Here is a 19,882-nt window from a genome sequence, read left to right as displayed (position 1 = left end):
AAGAATAATAAAATACAAATGAATAAAAAAAAAAAAAAAAAAAATTGTAATTATGAGGCTAGTACAGACCTGAGGCCGAATTACCACAACTTCAGTGATTTTCATATGGGAGGCGGTGAGGCTCGAAAGACCATTTCTAGACTTTTCCCATCGTAGAGAAACCTTACAGGGGATCTATCACCTCCTCTGACATTTTAGTAATAACCATTCTGGAGCATAATTTCTTAGACATCTACATTGTGCTGTTCCTTTGTTATTCCTCCTACAAATTTTGAATAATTGGACTGTGTGTGTCCCTACAGTATGGCAGCACTGTCCATTCACTGCCACCAGTAGCAGACTGTGTAGAGACGAGCCTTATTGACAAGGGGAACGGAAATGACCATTTGACTATTTATTCATTTTTAGCAGGAATAACAAAGGAACGGCACTATGCAGAGTTCTGAAAGAAGACGCTCCAAATGTATTATTCCGCGGGGAATAGAGGCATTTACTAAAACATACCAGGATAGGTGTCCGGTTCTCTTTACATGCAAGTTCCGGTAATGTTGCAGTGTTTAGGTGACCATATGTTATAAGGGGGGTTGTCTCATCTAAGACCATGGGGGCATATTGCTAGGACATGCTCCCATTGTCTGATAGGACTTAGCGGTGGATCTCCTAAACGGAGCCTTGGTGGAGGGTGCACTGTGTATACGCAGCCGCCCGCCATTAATTTTTTATGAGGCCGCAGAAAATAGCCAAGCGCTGGCTCTGCTATTTCCATCGGGCCAATGGAAGTGAATGGGAGAGGTTATGCTCCCAATCACTATGGGGAGAGCACTTGATGACGGCCGGACTGGAGTTCTCCCGTTACCACTCTGTAACACGATATAGGTGCAGCGGTGGACCATGGACAACCCCTTCAAAGTGTTCATATTTGCATGATCATATTTCATGATATATATATATATATATATATATATCTATTTGGGAACTTTCTAGTGATGCATAACACAAAATTTCCTCACCCGAGTGGCAATTCAGTCGAAGTTAATGGGAAAAGTCATCTCGCTGCCCTGCTTCCCATTTATTTCTGTAGGACTGATACATGTGGAGCCAAAGACAGATGAATGTACGCCGCGGCGGTCCGGTCACAAATCCCCTGCCGCTGAAGGCCTTGCAGCGTGTGCTCCTGCGGCCGAATGTTTGGTCACCTATACTACTGGGCTTTATACGAGTCCTGTCAACGTGATCAGAAACCTCCTTAGAAAGTCTTGAGACGTGAACTTCTTGCCTTGGAGTCTGTACAGATAATTGCTTTACACCGTCAGCTACATTTTATTACTGTTTGTACACATTGAATTCTCCTAGACAACCTCGTTCATTCCTCTGTCGCCTTTTGTGTTAATATTTCACTGCCGTTATTCCTATCTCTGACAATATTAGCCTTTATCCTGGTGATGCCTTCCAACAACTCCTCCTTATCCAAATGTTATTTTTCTGTTAATGTACAGTAATGTAAAACATTATTCCACCGCCATCAGTCATCCAGCATGGTCTGGGCCTCGGGGAAGTTCACATTGTGTAGGGATGGGCAAAGTGCCGTAGATTTTAGTTGTCAGTAATACCGCCAGGAGCAAGTTTAATTTTTCAAGTCACCTTGTAACAAGGACATCAGTACATAACACCAGTATCAATGGGCACGTTGGTCCTGATGTATCAAGACCGCCATGCTGTGCCGCCGGAGGATACCTTATATTTGTGACAATGCGCAGGCCTCGTGCGCTGGATGGAAATCTGTGCCAGCTTGTTGCTTGGGTAGATTTCTGGCATAAATGATGATAAATGTGTCGGAACCAAAGGCCACACTCGCGCAGCGCCCTCACCACGCCTCCTGGCGAGGACGGCGTAAAAACTGCAAATGCAGCTAAAGGTTGTATTATTGTAACGGAAGCGTTTTTGCAGATCCATGACTGATCCGCAAAAAAACGCTAATGTGAAAGTAGCCTAAAAACGAGGGGGGGCAAAGCCACAGCTCGAGCCTCTGAGTCGGTCTGACATACCTTCCCCGCCGGCTCACGTTCCCACGCTGTGTCGGTTTAGTCACTTGGGGCCTTACATGTTCATCACTTTATTACATCATAAGGCCGGGTTCACATCACCGATTCATTTTCTGTTCTTCTGATCTGTCAGAAGAACAGGAAGAACAGAAGAAAAAAAAGGATTCTGTAAAAAAAAAATCTGATTTAAAATGTGCGTAACGGCTACTCAGGATCCGTTTTTTTTATTTTTATTTATTTGTCTGTTCTTGTGACGGATCAGAAGAACAGAAAAATAAACGGTGCTGTGATCCCGGCCTCGGTGACAGGCGATGCTTAGAATAGCAGATGCAATGAAATAACTGCTTCTGTTTGTGAAGATTATACGTGTTGTGGAATTCGCTGTTTTGTAGCTAGGAGACGGAAGAACCGTATAGGTGATGCATGACTAATATTCATGTCTTCCTGATTTAAATATTGGTTTATCCTGTAAAATTCTTGCATCCGTCACTGCGTTCCAGGGACGAGTCCTGTGAATCGATTAGATGGTGAATTCATCGATCAGCCTAATAGCATCTTCTCTTTAGTCAGATGGGTATGGTTTTGGAGCTTGGTCAGGGTAGGTATTACTGGGAGTCTGTCAGCGGTTTTGACATCCGAACTGCTGACAGCACTATTTAGGGGCTGGGGAGAGCAGGACAAAGGTACCTTTTTGTGGAGGTTTCATTAACAGGAGTAGTGTGAATGTGAACTTTTTATTCTGCTGTGTTCAGTTTCAGCAAGTGTCCTGGAGGCGGAGCTTCACATTGTAGCAGATTTTTACGTATGAGCGAGTGTGGGCCCACTGTGCCATTAACTGGTTTCTTTGGGCTAAACCCTAGGGCGTTATACCAGCTATCCCTTGGTAGTCACCCTTTAACAGGCATCTGGCCTTCGCTGTAGGGAAACAACTGGACTCCAACCTCCTGGGATAGTCCTGGTGTACTTTCTACTGGGATCAGAGACTCTGGCGCAAGCACTAGAAGTTCTGGATAATGAAAACACCAAAAATGCAGGAAAACCGCAGGCATAGTCTGAACAGTCGCAAACAATTGAATGCAGTTTTCTGAGATCGAGACTGTGCACTTGAAGCATAGATGATAAGGAGACACAGGATAAACGGGTGTCTCCTATCAGGGTGATAGTGAAGGTACAGAGGAGTCAGAAGGACAGACAGAACTGGACGTGCTGGAACACGCAGGCAGGTCAGGTACAAGCTGGAGCACAGACAGGAAGAAACACAGGACTATCAGAACACTTTTGCTGATCACCAGGGAATCTAAAGCTCAGGCACCCTCCAGCTGCAGAGGGCACGCTATATACCATTGGCTGGGAAAGGACTTGGAAACGTGCGCTGGCCCTTTAAGAAGGCAGAGGTGTACGCTTGCCGTAAGGAGACAAAGGCTGGAGCAGAAGCATGGAGCTCGCAGGGGAGAGCAGGTCCATAGAATAGATTTTGTGACTTTAGTTGAGCGTTGACTTTCTGGTTGGGGAGCAGGAATCTGCCCATGGGTCATGCTCTTCGGGAAACAAAGAAGGGGTAACTTGTTTGGGGACATAAGTTATGGGTGGCCGGGATTTGAACAAACAGTAGGTGCTCAGACCCAGCCAGTGACTCCTTGGCATCATCTTATACTGGTGGGAGCATGTAGTACAGGTACAAGGTGCACCATAAGACTCACAAGTAGTGGACAGCTCGCAGTGTTATACAGATGTAGCAGAGCCAAAATTATACCCCGATAACACGTCACAGTGTTACCTCGTGACAGAAGCCACTGAAAAAGTCAATTAACATTTTCTTGCCATTGTTTACTTAAAGGGGTATTCCCATCTGAGACAATGGGGGCATATTGCTAGGATATGCCCCCATTGTCTGACAGGGCCCGCACCTACACCGAGAACTGCCGGCCACCACCAAGCACTCTCCCAGTCGTAGTCAATGGGAGCGCGCCGCGTCGGCGTGGTCCCTGTTCAAATTAATTTCTATGGGGCGGCATGCGCAGTGCGCCCTTAATAACTATCGGGTCTCCGTTCTCAGTGTAGGTGCAGATCCCAGAGGTGGGACCCGTACCTATCCGACAATGGGGTCATATCCTAGTGCATTATCTGAGATGGGAATACTCTTTTAGCTCGGCTGCGTCTGTAGATGGATAAAAATAATCGTATTTTAAATCAAATTATGGCGAGTACTCTCACCTGTCCAGAAGAGTAATCTGGCATCATAAACGTGAGTCAGTGTTACACAAGTAGACATAATTCACATATTTTGGCCCTGTGTAGAGGTTTGCCTCCGGTTATCCGCGTTCTCTCTGAGGTTGCCGCAGTCGCTGTAGTGTGTGTGGTATGTGAAGAATGGGGCTCGTTTGGCCGGTCACACAGAATTGTCCACGGTCTACAGAAGTTCACACGACGCGATGCTTCTGACAGTCAGGCCTAATGTCGGAGACGTGCAGAAATATAATTTGGCGCTCTGCATCCCCTCCGTAATTCTGTACGCCTTCATTTTCATACAGACTCTTCTTTTCTTTTGGGTCTTTCCTCTGGATCACCTCGTAATAAATGTCTGCCCTGAAATATTTCCTTGCAGATCTTCAGTGACATCTTGTGGACTTTGCAAACCAGCTTTCACCTCTCTTCTAAACGGTGACTAATTGGCCTAATAACCGAGAGTCCAAACCTCGTCGTCTAATTACCCGCTCTGTTTCTTGAGTCAGGGATGCTCTGCACGCCCAGCGCGGTGTAAATATAGACGGACGGCGTGACTCACTGAAATCCTGGTGGCCCGACGCTGACAGGGGATCATCCACTCCTTACGAAACAACGAGCGGATTGATGGAACATCCGATTCTCAGCTTGGTGAGGAGACAGAATACGTGAAGTCTATTGTGGGATTACATGGATTATTTCATCCTTTTGGGTGCGGTAAAGTGAAGCCTAGAAGAAAAGTCCACCCAAGATACACAATGCTTTGTCTATCCAGGGTTTACTTGTGAATCCATAGATTTTCTAGGTTTTTGGACAATCGGAAACGGGACATTTAAAGGGGTTTAATACTGATACCCTATCCTCCTGAATAGGTCATCAGTATCTGATCGTGGGGGGCTGACCCCCGGGACCCCCACTGATCTGCTATTCAAGCTACAGCGAACGGTGTGGCCTCCTCCTAGGCTCTGTGACGCAACGCTCATCAGTCACGTGGCCTAGGCGCAGCTTATCCCCATTTAAGTAAATGGGGCTGAGCTGCAATACCAAGCACAGCCACTATACAATGTATGGCGCTGTGCTTGGTAAGCTGAGAGAAGTGAGCGCTGCTGCCTTCTAAAACAGCTGATCTGCCGGGTCCCGGGGGTCAGACCCCCACCGATCAGATACTGATGACCTATGCAGAGGATAGGTTATCAGTATTAAAATCTTGGGAAACCCTTTTAATAGTCTAGAACAGGCATCCTCAAACTGCGGCCCTCCAGCTGTTGCAAAACTACAACTCCCAGCATGCCCGAACATCCTACAGCAGGGCATTGTGGGAGTTGTAGTTTTACAACAGCTGGAGGGCCGCAGTTTGAGGATGCCTGGTGTAGAAGGCATATGGTCGCAGTCACACAGCAGTTTATGGTCCTTTCAGTAGTTCCTGTATAGAGTCCAAAATCGGCCTCATTTGGTGCTTGCTATACCAATCATCATTTGTGCAGCATTACAGTAGGCTGCAACCAAATAGCTTACAGCTCCTTGATACAGGGTAGAACGGATATGTGCCACCTCCGAGAGCCAGAATATGGCACTTATAAGATTGTAGGCCTCCCATTTCATTCTGTATGAATCTGATAGAAGTGAAATGTTGCCATGTTTCATTGCATGACATGTTATGGAGGTATTTTCCTTAGGGTATGTTCGCATTTAGGGCATTTCCAGATTCTACAATTCACCGCCGGATCGCCATTGACTATATTGGGGTCAACTGGTGATCCAGCTGACAGCCGGCATTTGTACCCGATCAGGCTCCCGAATCAGTCCTGCCACAGATTTGAACGTACCCTCACATAGATTGTCTCCTTAGTAAGGTGCTGTACAGAGGTAACATATGGCTGCTCTCATGGCTTAATGGTCACTGGTTGAATCTCAGCTCAGGCTATCTATACTGGCTATCCTTGTTTTTTCTCTTTATATAGAAAGAAACTAACTTGTGAGCCTGGTCTAAAACTTGGGAGACCGGTCTAAAACTTGGGAGCCTGGTCTAAACTTGTGAACCAACTTGTGATCTCGTATGGCACTGAGCCAACAGGATCTATTCATTCATTGTGATCCCTATCGCCTATGATTCTGTGCTCCCTTTATTGGATTGTAACCCATGGCCTCGGTGCTTCTCCTTATGGCCTCGGTGCTTCTCCTTATGGCCTCGGTGCTTTTCCTTATGGCCTTGGTGCTCCTCCTTATGGCCTCGGTGCTCCTCCTTATGGCCTCGGTGCTCCTCCTTATGGCCTCGGTGCTTCTCCTTATGGCCTCGGTGCTTCTCCTTATGGCCTCGGTGCTCCTCCTTATGGCCTCGGTGCTCCTCCTTATGGCCTCGGTGCTCCTCCTTATGGCCTCGGTGCTCCTCCTTATGGCACCGCTGACAGAGGTACATCAAAAGAGCTATCTAAAAGCACTAGCCATTCAATTAAAAATATCCCTAATTAGTTTCTTATTGAGATATTACCATAAGGACATTCCTGGTCATGTTTTGCAGTTTTTGAAATAATTAGGGAAAAATTAGCACAAGAACCCGAGAAATCAAACACTGTGTTATTTACCCATGCGGCCGGAGCTCAAAACGCGTGGTGCAGTAGTTTACACCGCCTCATTGGTTTTTCATGTACTATCTGGCATGGTGATGGTCACTAGACATGGATTTCCGGTGCCTCCTCCCAACTAGTGAAGTGCTCACACCTGGGAGAACGCCGCTGCTGTCCATCCACCACCGCAGAAATCTGGATTAAAAATGGGGATTATCTCTTTATTCGGCCTAAACGGTGATAATCTGCTGGCTGTATGAGCTCGTCTCCAGCGAGCCTGGCGTCTTCATTGGGGTTTAGTTATGTTTGCACTAATCCTAGCTGAGACAATCATTGGAGATTACCACAGAGTCCGGGCCGCACTCGCCACTCTCACCGGGACTGAATATTTTCTGCAGGCTGGGGGCAATTGCCAGCATTTTGGTTTATATGAAATACCTATTGACACATTATATACATTTTTGTGTGTGTCGACTTGCTCTAGCTTTAAAGACCTGAAGGCGTTTGGTTTTTCGGGTAGACACCATGCAACCTGAATTTGGTTGAGTGCATGAGGTCTTATCCTTCTGGTCCCTTGACTTACATTGTGCTGCACAATTTGCATTACTTCAGAGCGACTAGTAGGGCACTTGGATATAAGGCCGCTTTCAGACCAGCGTATTTGCGTATATAGTCCGGACATTATGTTCCGGTATCCGCTGCTAATGTTAATGAATAGAGCTATTCACATGGGCGTATGATTTCGGTCAGTATTTGAAATCCGCAGCTTGTCCGAGTTTTGTGCGGAGTTGTTTCCAAACACGCACAGACTGTAATTTCAAATACTGACGGAAATCATACGGAATTGCTCTATTCATTAACATTAGCAGTGGATACCGGAACATAAAATCCGGACTATATACGCATTGCAAATAGGCTGGTCTGAAAGCGGCCTTATAGCATAAATAATAAAGGAAGGAAGAAATACGCATGTAAATCCGGATGAAATCCTGAAACAATCCTAATGGTATATCAGAATCCTGATCCGTCCTACAAATGCATTGAAATGCCGGATCCGTCTTTCCGGTGTCATCCGGAAAAACGGATCCGGCATTTATTTTTTTCACCTTTTTTTTGCATGCTCAGACCGGAAGGACGGATCCGACATGCCGGTATTTTGAATGCTGGATCCAGCACTAATACATTCCTAAGGAAAAAAAATGCCGTAGCATGCTACGGTTTTCTCTTTTGCCTGATCAGTCAAAATGACTGAACTGAAGACATCCTGATGCATCCTGAACGGATTACTCTCCATTCAGAATGCATGGGGATAAAACTGATCAGTTCTTTTCCAGTATTGAGCCCCTAGGACGGAACTCTATGCCGGAAAAGAAAAACGCAAGGGTGAAAATATCCTTAGGCGTGCAAGGTTCGCGTTATCTAAGAATTCTGTTATGGATTCTGCTGACACGGACCATAAGTTATGGTCCATTGTAGCGGAATCCATAACGGCATTCTTAGATAACGTGAACCTTGCACGCCTAACTTGAAAACACACAAGTTCGCTCATCCCTAAGGCCGAATGCACACAGCCGTGTTCCGCAGCCGAGAGCGGTCCGTGGTAACACGGCCTGGCATCCTGTTGAGAGCCAGACTGCACGGCGTCATTGGTTGCTATGACGCCGTGCGCTTCATGCCGCCACTGGACTACAGTAATACACCTGTACTGTAGTCCAGTGGCGGCACAATGACGCCGTGCGCTCCTGCTTTCAACAGGATGCCAGGCCGTGTTACCACGGACCGCTCTCGGCCGCGTGTGCATCCGGCCTAACTCAGATCATCAGTGAGAGCTGACGTCCTGATGACATTGTCTGGGGGGGGGTTTGCAGATGGTCCCGTCTTCATGGTCTCATTTCTCCGTATGTGCTGCTCGGAGCCTCTGTGTATCACGACCTGTTTATATACCCGCGTACAAGCCTGTATATAAGGGCTGGCCTGCAATGTGTCCTGGACCATCAAAGTATCTTAAGAAGGTGCTTCCTTATAAATTGGTTTATAGGTTGAGTCCAAGCTTTATACAATAAAAATCTCAATTTGTTTGAACGGATTATGTTTTATTATATGAGGTGCGCAGGCGGTGAGCGGCTACCTGGGTAGTGACAGGAGGCGTTAATTACACAGTAGTAAATTGGATGTTAGGACAGGACAGGACGTACTTTCTTTGTATGAAATCGCTGAGAGGATCGTATATTTATTAGGAGAGGACTCCACTGCATAACGGAAACGGGACGGATCCCATAGCCCATAGACTTCTTATATGACGGAATGAATAACGGAATTTCTCTAAAGACATTCCGTCGTAGAATTGCGTTATGGTTCATAGTAACGGAATCCATAACGCAATTCTTCTTTTACCACCGAACGAAGCGTGGACGAATTTCAGATTTAGATCTTTGATCATCTCTACTGACAATGTAAAGAAATCTACAGATGCAGTAATCCCAGCATTATGTAAATGCATGGACTTTTTCGGGTACGGTCACACGTAGCCATTCTACTGCGGATTTTCCAGAGCGAATACGGTTGAAATCTGCAGCGACAAATTTGTGTAGATTTTCCTGCATTTTACTGTGCAGCAGATTTCATCCTCTGCATTTACGAAGGGTGAATTCCGCGCCAGATATCTACAAACATAAATTGACATGCGTCGTGTTTCAGATCTGCCTGTCAAGTTATATGTGGATTTCACTGCAGACGCTGTACGCACGCAGCATTTGGATGAGGCAGGCTTGTTGCACAACTTTCTGACCCATTCATCTGAATAGGGCTTGCAGAAAACCGTACACTTGCTGCAGAAACAACCCTAGTTGTGCCTGCCACATGTGAATTCGCCCTAAGGCTCTGATAGGCCTGTGACATTGGCCTCCCTCACACGGTCAGTATTTTTGCATCAGTATTTGTAAGCCAAAACCAGGGGTGGATGCAAAACACAGAAGAGATGCAAGCGTTTCCATTACATTTAATGTTTTTAGGTTCCACTCATATATTTGGCTTACAAATACAGATGCAAAATACTGACCGTGTAAAAATGGCTAATGGCAGCGTATTTTGCTACCTGCTCCAGAATCCAAGCAGAGCCAGAAATGTAGGACTGCTAACCAATTGCTGGGACGCCGCTGCTCCGGGACTCTTCTATAATAATGGGTCGGATTAGACAAATGCCAAGATTCATCGGGCAGATTTACTAATGCAGCATAAAATTTATCTCTGAGAATTTGGCACTTCTTGCCGGACATTTTAGACACTTTTCCTCCTTAGTCCTTACACCACCTCTAGCCTGTCACAGCGCATTTTAGGACATCACTTAGCCACAACCCAGTTTTCTAGAAACTTAAGTAAACTGTATAGTAAGGCATTAAAGGGGTATTTCCATCTTAGACAATGGGGGCATATCGCTAGCGGTGGGACCCGCAGCTATATCGAGAACGGAGCGGGGAGCGCTGTGGCTGGAGGACCCCAGATTTCCCTGGGTCCGTGCACCACCAAGCGCTAATCCCCTCCTCTCCCATAGAAGTAAATGGGAGCATGCCGCGCATGCACGGCCCATGCTCCCATTCATTTCTATGGGGCAGGCGGGGATTAGCGCTTGGTGGTGGATGGACTCCGGGAAATCTGGGGTCCTCCAGCCACAGCGCTCCCCGCTCCGTTCTCGATATAGGTGCGGGTCCATAGAAATGAATGGAGGGTGGCTGCGCATGCGCAGTGCGCTCTCCTTCACTTTCGGAGCTCAGTTCTTGATATAGGTGCGGCTCCCAGCGCACCTATAAGACAATGGGGGCATATCCTACCGATCTGCCCCCATTGTCTGAGATGAGAAAACCCCTTTTAAGGGGGTGATTTACTTAATAATATATGCCAGTTTTCTGGCGTATTTATGGCTCAGATTATGGTCTAAAAGTTATTTGCGCAGCAATCTACGGCTTTTCACCGCTCATGCCAGGTCTAAATAAAGGGGACAGGGAAGGGGATGGGCCGGTAGGCCTATCTCATTTATCATTTTGTACGCCTGTTTTAGGCGTAGAAAATGGTCTAAATTGAAGCCTGCAAGGAAGTTGGCTCACATATAGACTGGAGGTGGATGGCTCTTCAAAACTTAGGCGGATCCACCGCCAGCCCGATGGGTTATTAAGACCAGCGTCTAAAATGCGGGTCTTAATAAATGATCTCCTAAGTGTCTAAAACACACATAATACCTGGCGTACGGCATGTGCACCATTTTTTTGGCACAATAGGAGCTAGAATTCTTGCGCATTTTGCTTAGTAAATTTGCCCCCATGTATTTAGTATTCAGAGTAGAAAGGACATGTAGCTGTTCACATCATGTTTTTGTCCCATGTTTAAAGGGCATCTGTCAGCAGTTTTGTACCTATGACACTGGCTGACCTGTTACATGTGCACTTGGCAGCTGAAGACATCTGTGTTGGTCCCATGTTCATATGTACCCGCGTTGCTGAGAAAAATTTTGTTTTAATATATGCAAATGAATCACTAGGAGCAATGGGGGCGTTACCGTTACACCTAGACGCTCTGCTCTCTCTGCAACTGCTGCGCCCCCTGCACTTTGGCTTTAGGAAATGTTAGAGCCAGGTGTGATCATGTTTACATGGTTTGGTGCTGTTCTATGTTCAGAAGATTACATGGTCTGACCCTGTCAATCAAGTGCAGAGAGCGCGGCAGTTGCAGAGAGTGCAGAGCCTCTAGGTGTAATGGCAACGCCCCTATTGCTCCTAGTGATTAATTTGCATATATTAAAATTAAATTTTTCTCAGTAATGCGGGCACATATGAACATGGGACCAACACAGATGCCTTCAGCTGCCAAGTACACATGTAACAGGCCAGCCAGTTTCATAGGTACAAAACTGCTGACAGATGCCCTTTATCATGACGTATATGTGAAACTGATGCCTCAGGAGGGTGCCGTACAGTGGCATTCATCCCCTTAAGTTAACATGTACATTTTTATTTTTTTTGCTGGATCTGCAAGATGGAAAACCTTAGTGTATTGCACTTTTGCATCCTTTCTTTTTTTCCAGCATTTAGGTGAAACGCGGGACAAAAACAGCTCCTGAGAAGTTGGCATATGTAGACGTTTTCCATTGTCAGGAGGATGAAGCCGCTGTTGAACACTTATGGATTTTAAACATGTTGAGATTGGAGGTCTAGTTCATTCGCCAAATGTTCAATCCTCTGAAATCCTTGGGTCACGTTGTCTATCTCTACATTGATAGAGATCACCACAGACTTCTTGGAGGAGACCCCATCCTGTTTTATGACTACCATGTAGATGTCCCTGAGCTGGAAGGTCTCCTGCGTGACGTTGCTGACACTGATATATTTTTGGATCCCAGCCTTGTCTAAAAAGTTGCTTATCTGTACATTGTCAAACTCTACATCGATGTGTAAGATTCGGGAGAGACATTCAATTATTCCTTTTTCTTCTACCAATTCATAGCAAGTTAGATTTCTTGGTGTTTCAGGGTCTGTATTCCCATTACGATCAGCCCTGTGGACATCTTGTTTACATTTTGGTATATTTGGAGATGTTTGTGTCTTGGGGTCGGTGGCGTTGACTTGTCTTTCCCTCAAAGTCTTCTTCGAAGGACTGTGGATTTCCAGCTTTGTTGCCTTCGTTTTGTCAATAATCAGTCTCCATTCTTTCCCTGCTTTGCTCAGCCAGGACTCATTGACGGCGAGGTCGTACAGGTTTGTGTCATAATATTCCACCTCCTCCACCACTTTACCTGTTCGAAGGGCCCCCTTCTCTGTCAACACCTCTTCGGTTGTGTCCTTCGCCCAGTATGTCTGCTGGATCTTCACCTTGTGGATGTTGGACTCTTTCTGTGTTCTTGACATGATTTTTCTGTGAGATAAGTGAGAGTGAGTGCAACAACCTGTCTTCAACATCTGCATCTACTTATCCTTTACCTAAGGTTCTTCAATGTCAACAGTGCCTTCTTATATCTAGAAGGGTCCTCATATCGATCCCACAGTGCCCTCCTGTACTTACGCTCATATCTAGAAGGGTCCTCTTATTGAACCCCAGTGCCCTCCTGTACTTACACTCATATCTAGAAGGGTCCTCCTATCGATCCCCCAGTGCCCTCCTGTACTTATACTCATATCTAGAAGGGTCCTCCTATCGATCCCCCAGTGTCTTCCTGTACTTACGCTCATATCTAGAAGGGTCCTGCTATCGATCCCCCAGTGTCTTCCTGTACTTACTCATATCTAGAAGGGTCCTCCTATTAATCCCCCAGTGCCCTCCTCTACTTACTCATATCTAGAAGAGTCCTCCTATCGATCCCCCAGTGCCCTCCTGTACTTTTCGGCTCCATTTTATGTCTTCTTAATTTTATGTATTTAAACCTTAAGGATTATTCCCACAATTGAGATTTCTCACTGATCCACAGGATAGGTGATAAATGATAGGTGATAAATGTTGGAAACCTGGGGGGGTGGCCCTACTGCTAGGACTCCCATTGATCACTATAACGGGGTCCTGAGCCCCCTGTTCCTCCTCAATGCCTCCATGAGTTTGCAAATAAATGTGGAGGACGTGCCCACATGTTTATGGGACTGACAGACATCCATGTGCTTTATGCCTCATTCACATTTCCGTGTAAAATCTGTGTGTGTTTGGTCGGCGTGTCCATTTTTTGCCACTCGTGTGTTAGGGTTCATGCACATAGCCGTAGTTTTGGTTCGTATCTGATCTGCGTTTTTTGCAGTCTGATGCGGACCCATTAATTTCAATGGGGCCACAAAAGATGCGGACAGCACACTGTGTGCTGTCTACATCCGTAAGTTCAGTTCGCGGCCCCGCAGAAAAATAGAAAAATTATTTTTTTGCGGACCACAGAACGGAGCAACGGATGCGGACAGCACACGGACTTCTGTCCACATCTTTTGCTGCCCCATTGAAGTGAATGGGTCTGCATCCGAGCCGCAAAAACTGCGGCTCGGATGCGGACCAAAACAACGGCTGTGTGCATGAGGCCTTACTCGGCGATCTCCATCAGTCCCGTAGACTGACTAGAGCGGCACTGACACTCGTGGCCACTGCTCCTTTGCAGCTTCTCTGAAATAGGGACTTGAGATCCTCGTTTTAACAATTTATTAAGAGGGGCCATCAAGTTCTGTGACTTTCTGATACACTTTGTTTCAAATCCTCTTAGTTTTCAAGATCTCTGCTTGCTGTGAAAAGGAACAATTTGTCCCAGATGCTGAAAATACTTTCCACAGCTGAAAGTTTGCAATAGTTGTTGTATCAAGGCTAGGCAGTCTTCTGAGATCTGAACTGTATGAAGAATAGTATTACCTGCGCTGGAACATTGTAACAAACAATCAGGTTTGGAGAGAGGTATGTGGTGGTGTTCTTGGCTCACAGAGCATTGCCTAGACCGGGTGCAATTAAAGGGGTTTTCCAGGATATTCATATTGATGACCTATCCTCAGGATCAATGTGAGATTGGAAAGGGGTCCGACTCCTGCCACCCCTTCCGAAAGATGCGGCACTTACTAGAGCTCCAGCGAGTGCCGCGGTCTCCTCGCATCTTACCAAGCACAGCGCCGTCCATCGTATATTGGCCGTGCTTGGTATTGCAGCTCAGCCTCATTCACTTGAATGCGACTGAGCTGCACCTAGGCCACGTGACCGATGAACGTGACCTCACATGGCCTAGGAAAAGGCTGCGGCGCTTATGAAGTGCTGTGGCCTCTTCACACAGCTGATCGGCGGGGGTGTCAGGAATAGGACCCCCCCGCCCATCAGATATTGATTACCTACCCTGAAGACAGGCCATCAATATGGAAATCACCCTCAAACAAGAATGTTCCTGTTCACTGGCAGCAAGCAATCATCTTGAAAATGTTGATGAAATTAAAACTCAAGTATATTAGAAAGTTGCAAAACTTTTCCTCAGTTAGGCTAGGTCTGCACGAGGACGACGTTTGTCGCACCAATGTCGCGCGACAATTTTTTATAATGATAGTCTATGGCAGGGATGGCCAACCTGAGGCTCTCCATCTGTTGCAAAACTACAACTCCCAGCATGCCCAGGCTACCTACAGCTATCAGCCTACAGCAGGGCATGGTGGGAGTTGTAGTTTTATAACAGCTGGAGAGCCTCAAGTTGGCCATGCCTGGTCTATGGTGTCACGCTGCAACATGCGACATACTGCAACGTGACAGTCACAAAAATCCATTCGAGATGGATTTTTCTGCAACTGTCGCAGTCGCAGCATGTCGCATGTTGCAGTGCAACACCATAGACCAGGCATGGCCAACTTGAGGCTCTCCAGCTGTTGTAAAACTACAACTCCCACCATGCCCTGCTGTAGGCTGATAGCTGTAGGTAGCCTGGGCATGCTGGGAGTTGTAGTTTTGCAACAGCTGGAGAGCCTCAGGTTGGCCATCCCTGCCATAGACTATCATTATAAAAATTGTCGTGCGACAAAATGCCGCAGTGTAGTTGTGCCCTAAGTTGCGAAACAAATGTCGTCGTGTAGACCTAGCCTTAAGCTTAGATACGGAGTGTGTCTTAAAGTAGGATTATATGAATGTCTTCCATTATCCCCTGTGATTATTCACCGTCCTGTTCTCTCCTCAGATGGGACATTAATCATATTCATATCATACAATCTGGGTTATTAATGATCAGCTCCTCTCTCATCAGTTATTAGAGCTGTAGCTGTGTAATGATCATTCCGATTGACCTCTCCCTTGTTGAGTATAGCTGCGATGTTATATATACCAGTGTGCTGTGCCAGGTGAGAGTTTCTGCAGGTAGTTATTATAGGTATAAATTGCAATGTTTCGATCGTCTCATAGTCCATAATATTCGCATGACTGTGTGCAGGAATGTGCTGCCTTCTTCTATGTATGAGCGCCCTCTGGTGTCTGTGCGAGGTATCACCTTGTACACAGTGTAATTGAATATTGTGCTCTTTTATAGGCTGTGTAGTCATTTGTGTGTTTTCCAGGACAGATTCATTTGATATATGTTTTTCTACAACTTTTATTCCGTATAGTGTGGTTATGTAATTCAAAAATAACTACCTGGGTCTTGGTGCAAAATCTATAGCAGGGCCCACTTCATCACATACCAGATTATGTATCGCATGCGTTATAAAAGTCAGGAAGTTACTTGTATGGTAAGAGTCATTTATACTTATTGTACATTTTTTATGCTATTCTAACTCTTCTTATGGGACCTTTGGGCTCTCTTCAGCACCAGGACCGAGGAGGGACGATGAACGCCACAGCACTGTAGGACTAAGGTGGATGATGGGCATTTACAGCTTAGGCTTTGTGTCAGAGGCTCGAAGAAACTTGCAGTACTTGTTAAACTTGCTGCCCCCCTGGGTGGATATGCTGCAGTGGGAAATCCACAACGTTAAGGCCCCTGTGCACACAACCGTATCTGTCTTTCGGTTCACAAATTACGGATGTTGTCTGTGTGCTGTCCACATTCTATTTTTGGACCTTTTTGTTTTTAATGAATTCATGGTCCACAATTTGCAAACATATAGTCTATGGGAAATAGATATACGAATGGGGAAAGCACGCCGATGTTCTGCATGCCTTCCACATCTGTATGTCCGAACTGCAAAAAGGTAGAACATGTCTTATATTTAGCGGACCCATTGAAGTCAATAAGTCTGCAAAAAATGAGGATGCAATGTGGGCCACGTCCGTATTTTGCAGATCTGCGACTTGCAGACCGCAAAATACGTACGGTCGTTGGCGTGAGGGCTAATACAATTAAGTTAATGAGATTTTTAAAAAGCTCCATCCACATGTTCAGGAATATTTCTGCAGTGGAGTACGCACAGAGCGTCGACCTGCATTCTGTTTCCGGTTTTTACTGAGGATGTTACCCTTCGCAATGCATAGGATGAAATAGGCGGCGGACCCTCATCATTTACGCAATGAATTCTGCAGCAACATCTGCACCAGAGTTTTGATGCTGCGGGATACCAGCAGAAAATCTGTGCTGAAAATCACAGTCATATTTGTCTAAATTTGCTTAAATTTTTATTTTATTTTTTGTAACTGTACTAAAGTTTCCTACAATCTAGCAATGGTTATACTGATGGGAAACCACTATAGCTCTGCAGGGTCTGAGCAAAGTATTGAGGATGCATTCGGACATCATGGTTGCAAAACTGAAGCAGGTGAGAGAAAACCATGGAAGAAAATGATATGGAACCGTGTCATGTGAATATACCCCGAGTAGATAAGCATTGGCGTGTTTTTAATACTACGTTAGAGGTTTTACCACCACGGACACTTAATTACATATTAATGAGGTTAGGACTGATTAGAAAAAAAAACTACTTTTGTTGCATTCGCCCTTATTTTGGGAGTGAAAGAGTTAATCGCATTGCACTATATTGCAGACTTGGTGGCATTGAGTTGCCGTGTTCTCCTGCTCAGCATGCTGCACTCTGTATGTAAATATTTGCGTGGCCGTTGGCATTACATCTTGGTAATCTGGAGGGCAGATCCCGTCCTTACCTTTTTATCATTGCCCCGGGAGGATCTTCCGCCTCTTCTAGTCCAGTCTTCTCCTCGGTACGGATTCACATGTCACCGCTGCAGCCAGCTCCTCGCCCAGGATAAAACGTTTGGTAGTTTTAGAGCAAGATGTGAAAGTCGTAACTTTCTCACCCCCCACGGCCGAGAGAGGACGGGTCTGTGTTGTAGTGGCGTTTGCTTAGCAACTTGCAGATCAGTTGAGGATTTGTGTTGAGTCCTGTGTTGGCATGGAGGCCATGAATACTTCCTGCACAGTCAGAGCTGCGCCTGTTAGGAAGGTGCCTGCAAAAAGAAGAAAGAGGCGCGGACCCTCCGTCCCCTCCCCTAACATGTGTGCCTGTCGCTGTATTTAGATCGTGGCTTTGTCTTATGTGTGTCCGTGCAGGGCAAGTATAGAATACCAGCCATATAATACTGCCGTACAGTTTGGGTGGATTTTCCACTGCACAAAGCTTTGTTTATGCTGCAAAATCTGCATTGTGTTTCATGCGTATTTCCCATGGAATTCACCCTGCGCGTTGCAATGGGGCATAACGTTTTTATAAAAAAAAAAATTTATCCGCAGCGAGTGCATAAGATTTGCTCCACTTTGCTGGTGCTGTTACACACTGCGGATTCAGGCTTATTTCACGTGAGCGATACGGAACGAATCAGGATCTGTTCAGAGAAAACCTGATGGAATACAATATACATAGACCTACGGTGCGGATTTTCCCCACACAAATCTGTACGCAATACTCATAGTGTGCATTTAACTTTACGTTCAACATCTTCTAGCGACCACCAGTGAAAAACATTTTATATCCGGATGCCTTCCGCTTTTCACCCACGCCGCATTCATTTCTGTGGGGCCTGGTCTGCGTGACCGACGCACCATATAGAACTTGCTGCGCACAGATGGCCGGTGAGAGACGTCGCCCCCATGTGCACAGACCCATTGAAATGAATGTGTGCCGTTCTGCAGTGGAAAATCTGCAGCGTCTTCGCCATGTCTTAAGAAAGATCATGTTGGCGCCGTCCTGTCACTACTGGGTATGGATGGAAGTCTCGTAGGAAAGGACTCCCATTTAATATGATCTCCATATATTTTATTCTGGCAGGGGTCCCATTTTCAGGACTCGTACCGGTGTAAACAAGCAGTTTTCTTTATGTTAATGAAGTTTACTTTATAGCAGGCATGCCCAACCTGCGCCCTCCAGCTGTTATAAAACTACAACTCCCACAATGCCCTGCTGTAGGCTGATAGCTGTAGTCTGTTCGTGCATGCTGGGAGTTGTAGTTTTGCAACAGCTGGAGGGCCGCAGGTTGAGCATTCCTGCTTTATGGTGTCTCTGGACAAAAATGATGATGCTTTCCTTTAGAATTTGATGGGGAATTGCAAATTCCAGCATGCCCAGTGTCATGATCAATTAGCTTGTTGAATATGAGCTGCTCACTTTGCATACACTGAATTCCCTCATTATGTATGATTAATAGAGTAATTAATCCCTTCATAACCAGAACTCGTTTACCTCAGAGCCTATCGGACCATGGGACGTACCGGCGGCGACTTATCGATCTCTTGGGCTCGTCCGAGGGGACTTGGAGATGTCAGTAATCTGTTTAATGATGGGAAGATGAATTTGTTCCACCTCGGCTGCTGTTTAATTTCTTTTGCTCCAGTTCTCTGAGCTCTCATACTAATTGATTACTTATTGATCATCCTGATACATTCGGCGAGTGAAAGACTATGAGGTCTGTGGGATGCAAAATCTGGCGACAGATGCTTTCCTCATGTTATCAAGCTGTCACATTGAAATTACAGTCGGCACCTTTAAAAGTTTTTATTTAATTTTTTATTAGTGATGACCTATCCTATGTATAGGTCATCAGTAACTGATTGGTGGGGGTCAGAAACCCAAGACCCCGGGTGATCAGCTGTTTGAGAAGGCATTGGCGTTCTTGTGAGCACCGCGGCCTTCTCGCAGCTTGGGTTACTTTCACACTAGCGTTTTTTGCGGATCCGTCATGGATCTGCAAAAACGCTTCCACTACAATAATACAACCGCATGCATCCGTCATGAACGGATCCGGTTGTATTATGTCTTCTATAGCCAAGACGGATCCGTAATGAACTCCATTGAAAGGATCAGTTTTTTTATTGTGTCAGAGAAAACGGATCCGTCCCCATTGACGTACATTGTGTGACAGGACAGATCCGTCTTGCTCCGCACCATATTGCGGACAGAAAAACACTGCTTGCAGCATTATTCTGTCCGCGAGGGGAGCGCAACCAAACGGAACAAAATGCATTCTGGTGCACTCCGTTTCGTTCTGTTTAGTTTTGTCCCCATTGACAATGAATGGGGACAAAACTGAAGCGTTTTCATCCGCTATTGAGATCCTATGACTGATCTTAATAGCGGAATTGAAAACGCTAGTGTGAAAGTAGCCTCTTACCAAGCACAGCGTCGTACATTGTATAGCGGCTGT

At 45.9% G+C, this 19,882-nt stretch overlaps 2 protein-coding genes across 6 annotated transcripts in view; one reads left to right on the top strand and one right to left on the bottom strand.

Moving 5' to 3' along the window:
• RALGPS1 (Ral GEF with PH domain and SH3 binding motif 1) overlaps positions 1–19,882 on the top strand; it is a 337,921-nt gene that overhangs the window by 39,351 nt on the left and 278,688 nt on the right. The window contains exon 1 of one of the 5 annotated variants that reach the window (XM_044268330.1): positions 4,863–4,916. The exons of the other annotated variants lie outside the window; for them this stretch is intronic. The gene's annotated coding sequence lies outside the window, so the exon portion shown is untranslated. Of the gene's footprint in view, positions 1–4,862; positions 4,917–19,882 lie in introns of those variants that run through there. 5 annotated transcript variants of the gene reach the window in all.
• On the bottom strand, positions 11,855–17,525 carry LOC122919367. Its single transcript, XM_044268349.1, has 2 exons — positions 17,390–17,525; positions 11,855–12,730 (listed from the first exon to the last, which is right to left on the bottom strand). The coding sequence occupies exons 1-2, from the start codon at positions 17,398–17,400 to the stop codon at positions 12,007–12,009; spliced, it is 735 nt and encodes a 244-aa protein (XP_044124284.1). The 5' UTR covers positions 17,401–17,525; the 3' UTR covers positions 11,855–12,006.

Source organism: Bufo gargarizans, chromosome 9, assembly GCF_014858855.1.
Source record: "Bufo gargarizans isolate SCDJY-AF-19 chromosome 9, ASM1485885v1, whole genome shotgun sequence".
Classification (NCBI taxonomy): domain Eukaryota; kingdom Metazoa; phylum Chordata; class Amphibia; order Anura; family Bufonidae; genus Bufo; species Bufo gargarizans.
Note: the sequence above shows the minus strand (reverse complement) of the source record. Positions and strands in the feature narration are given on the sequence as shown.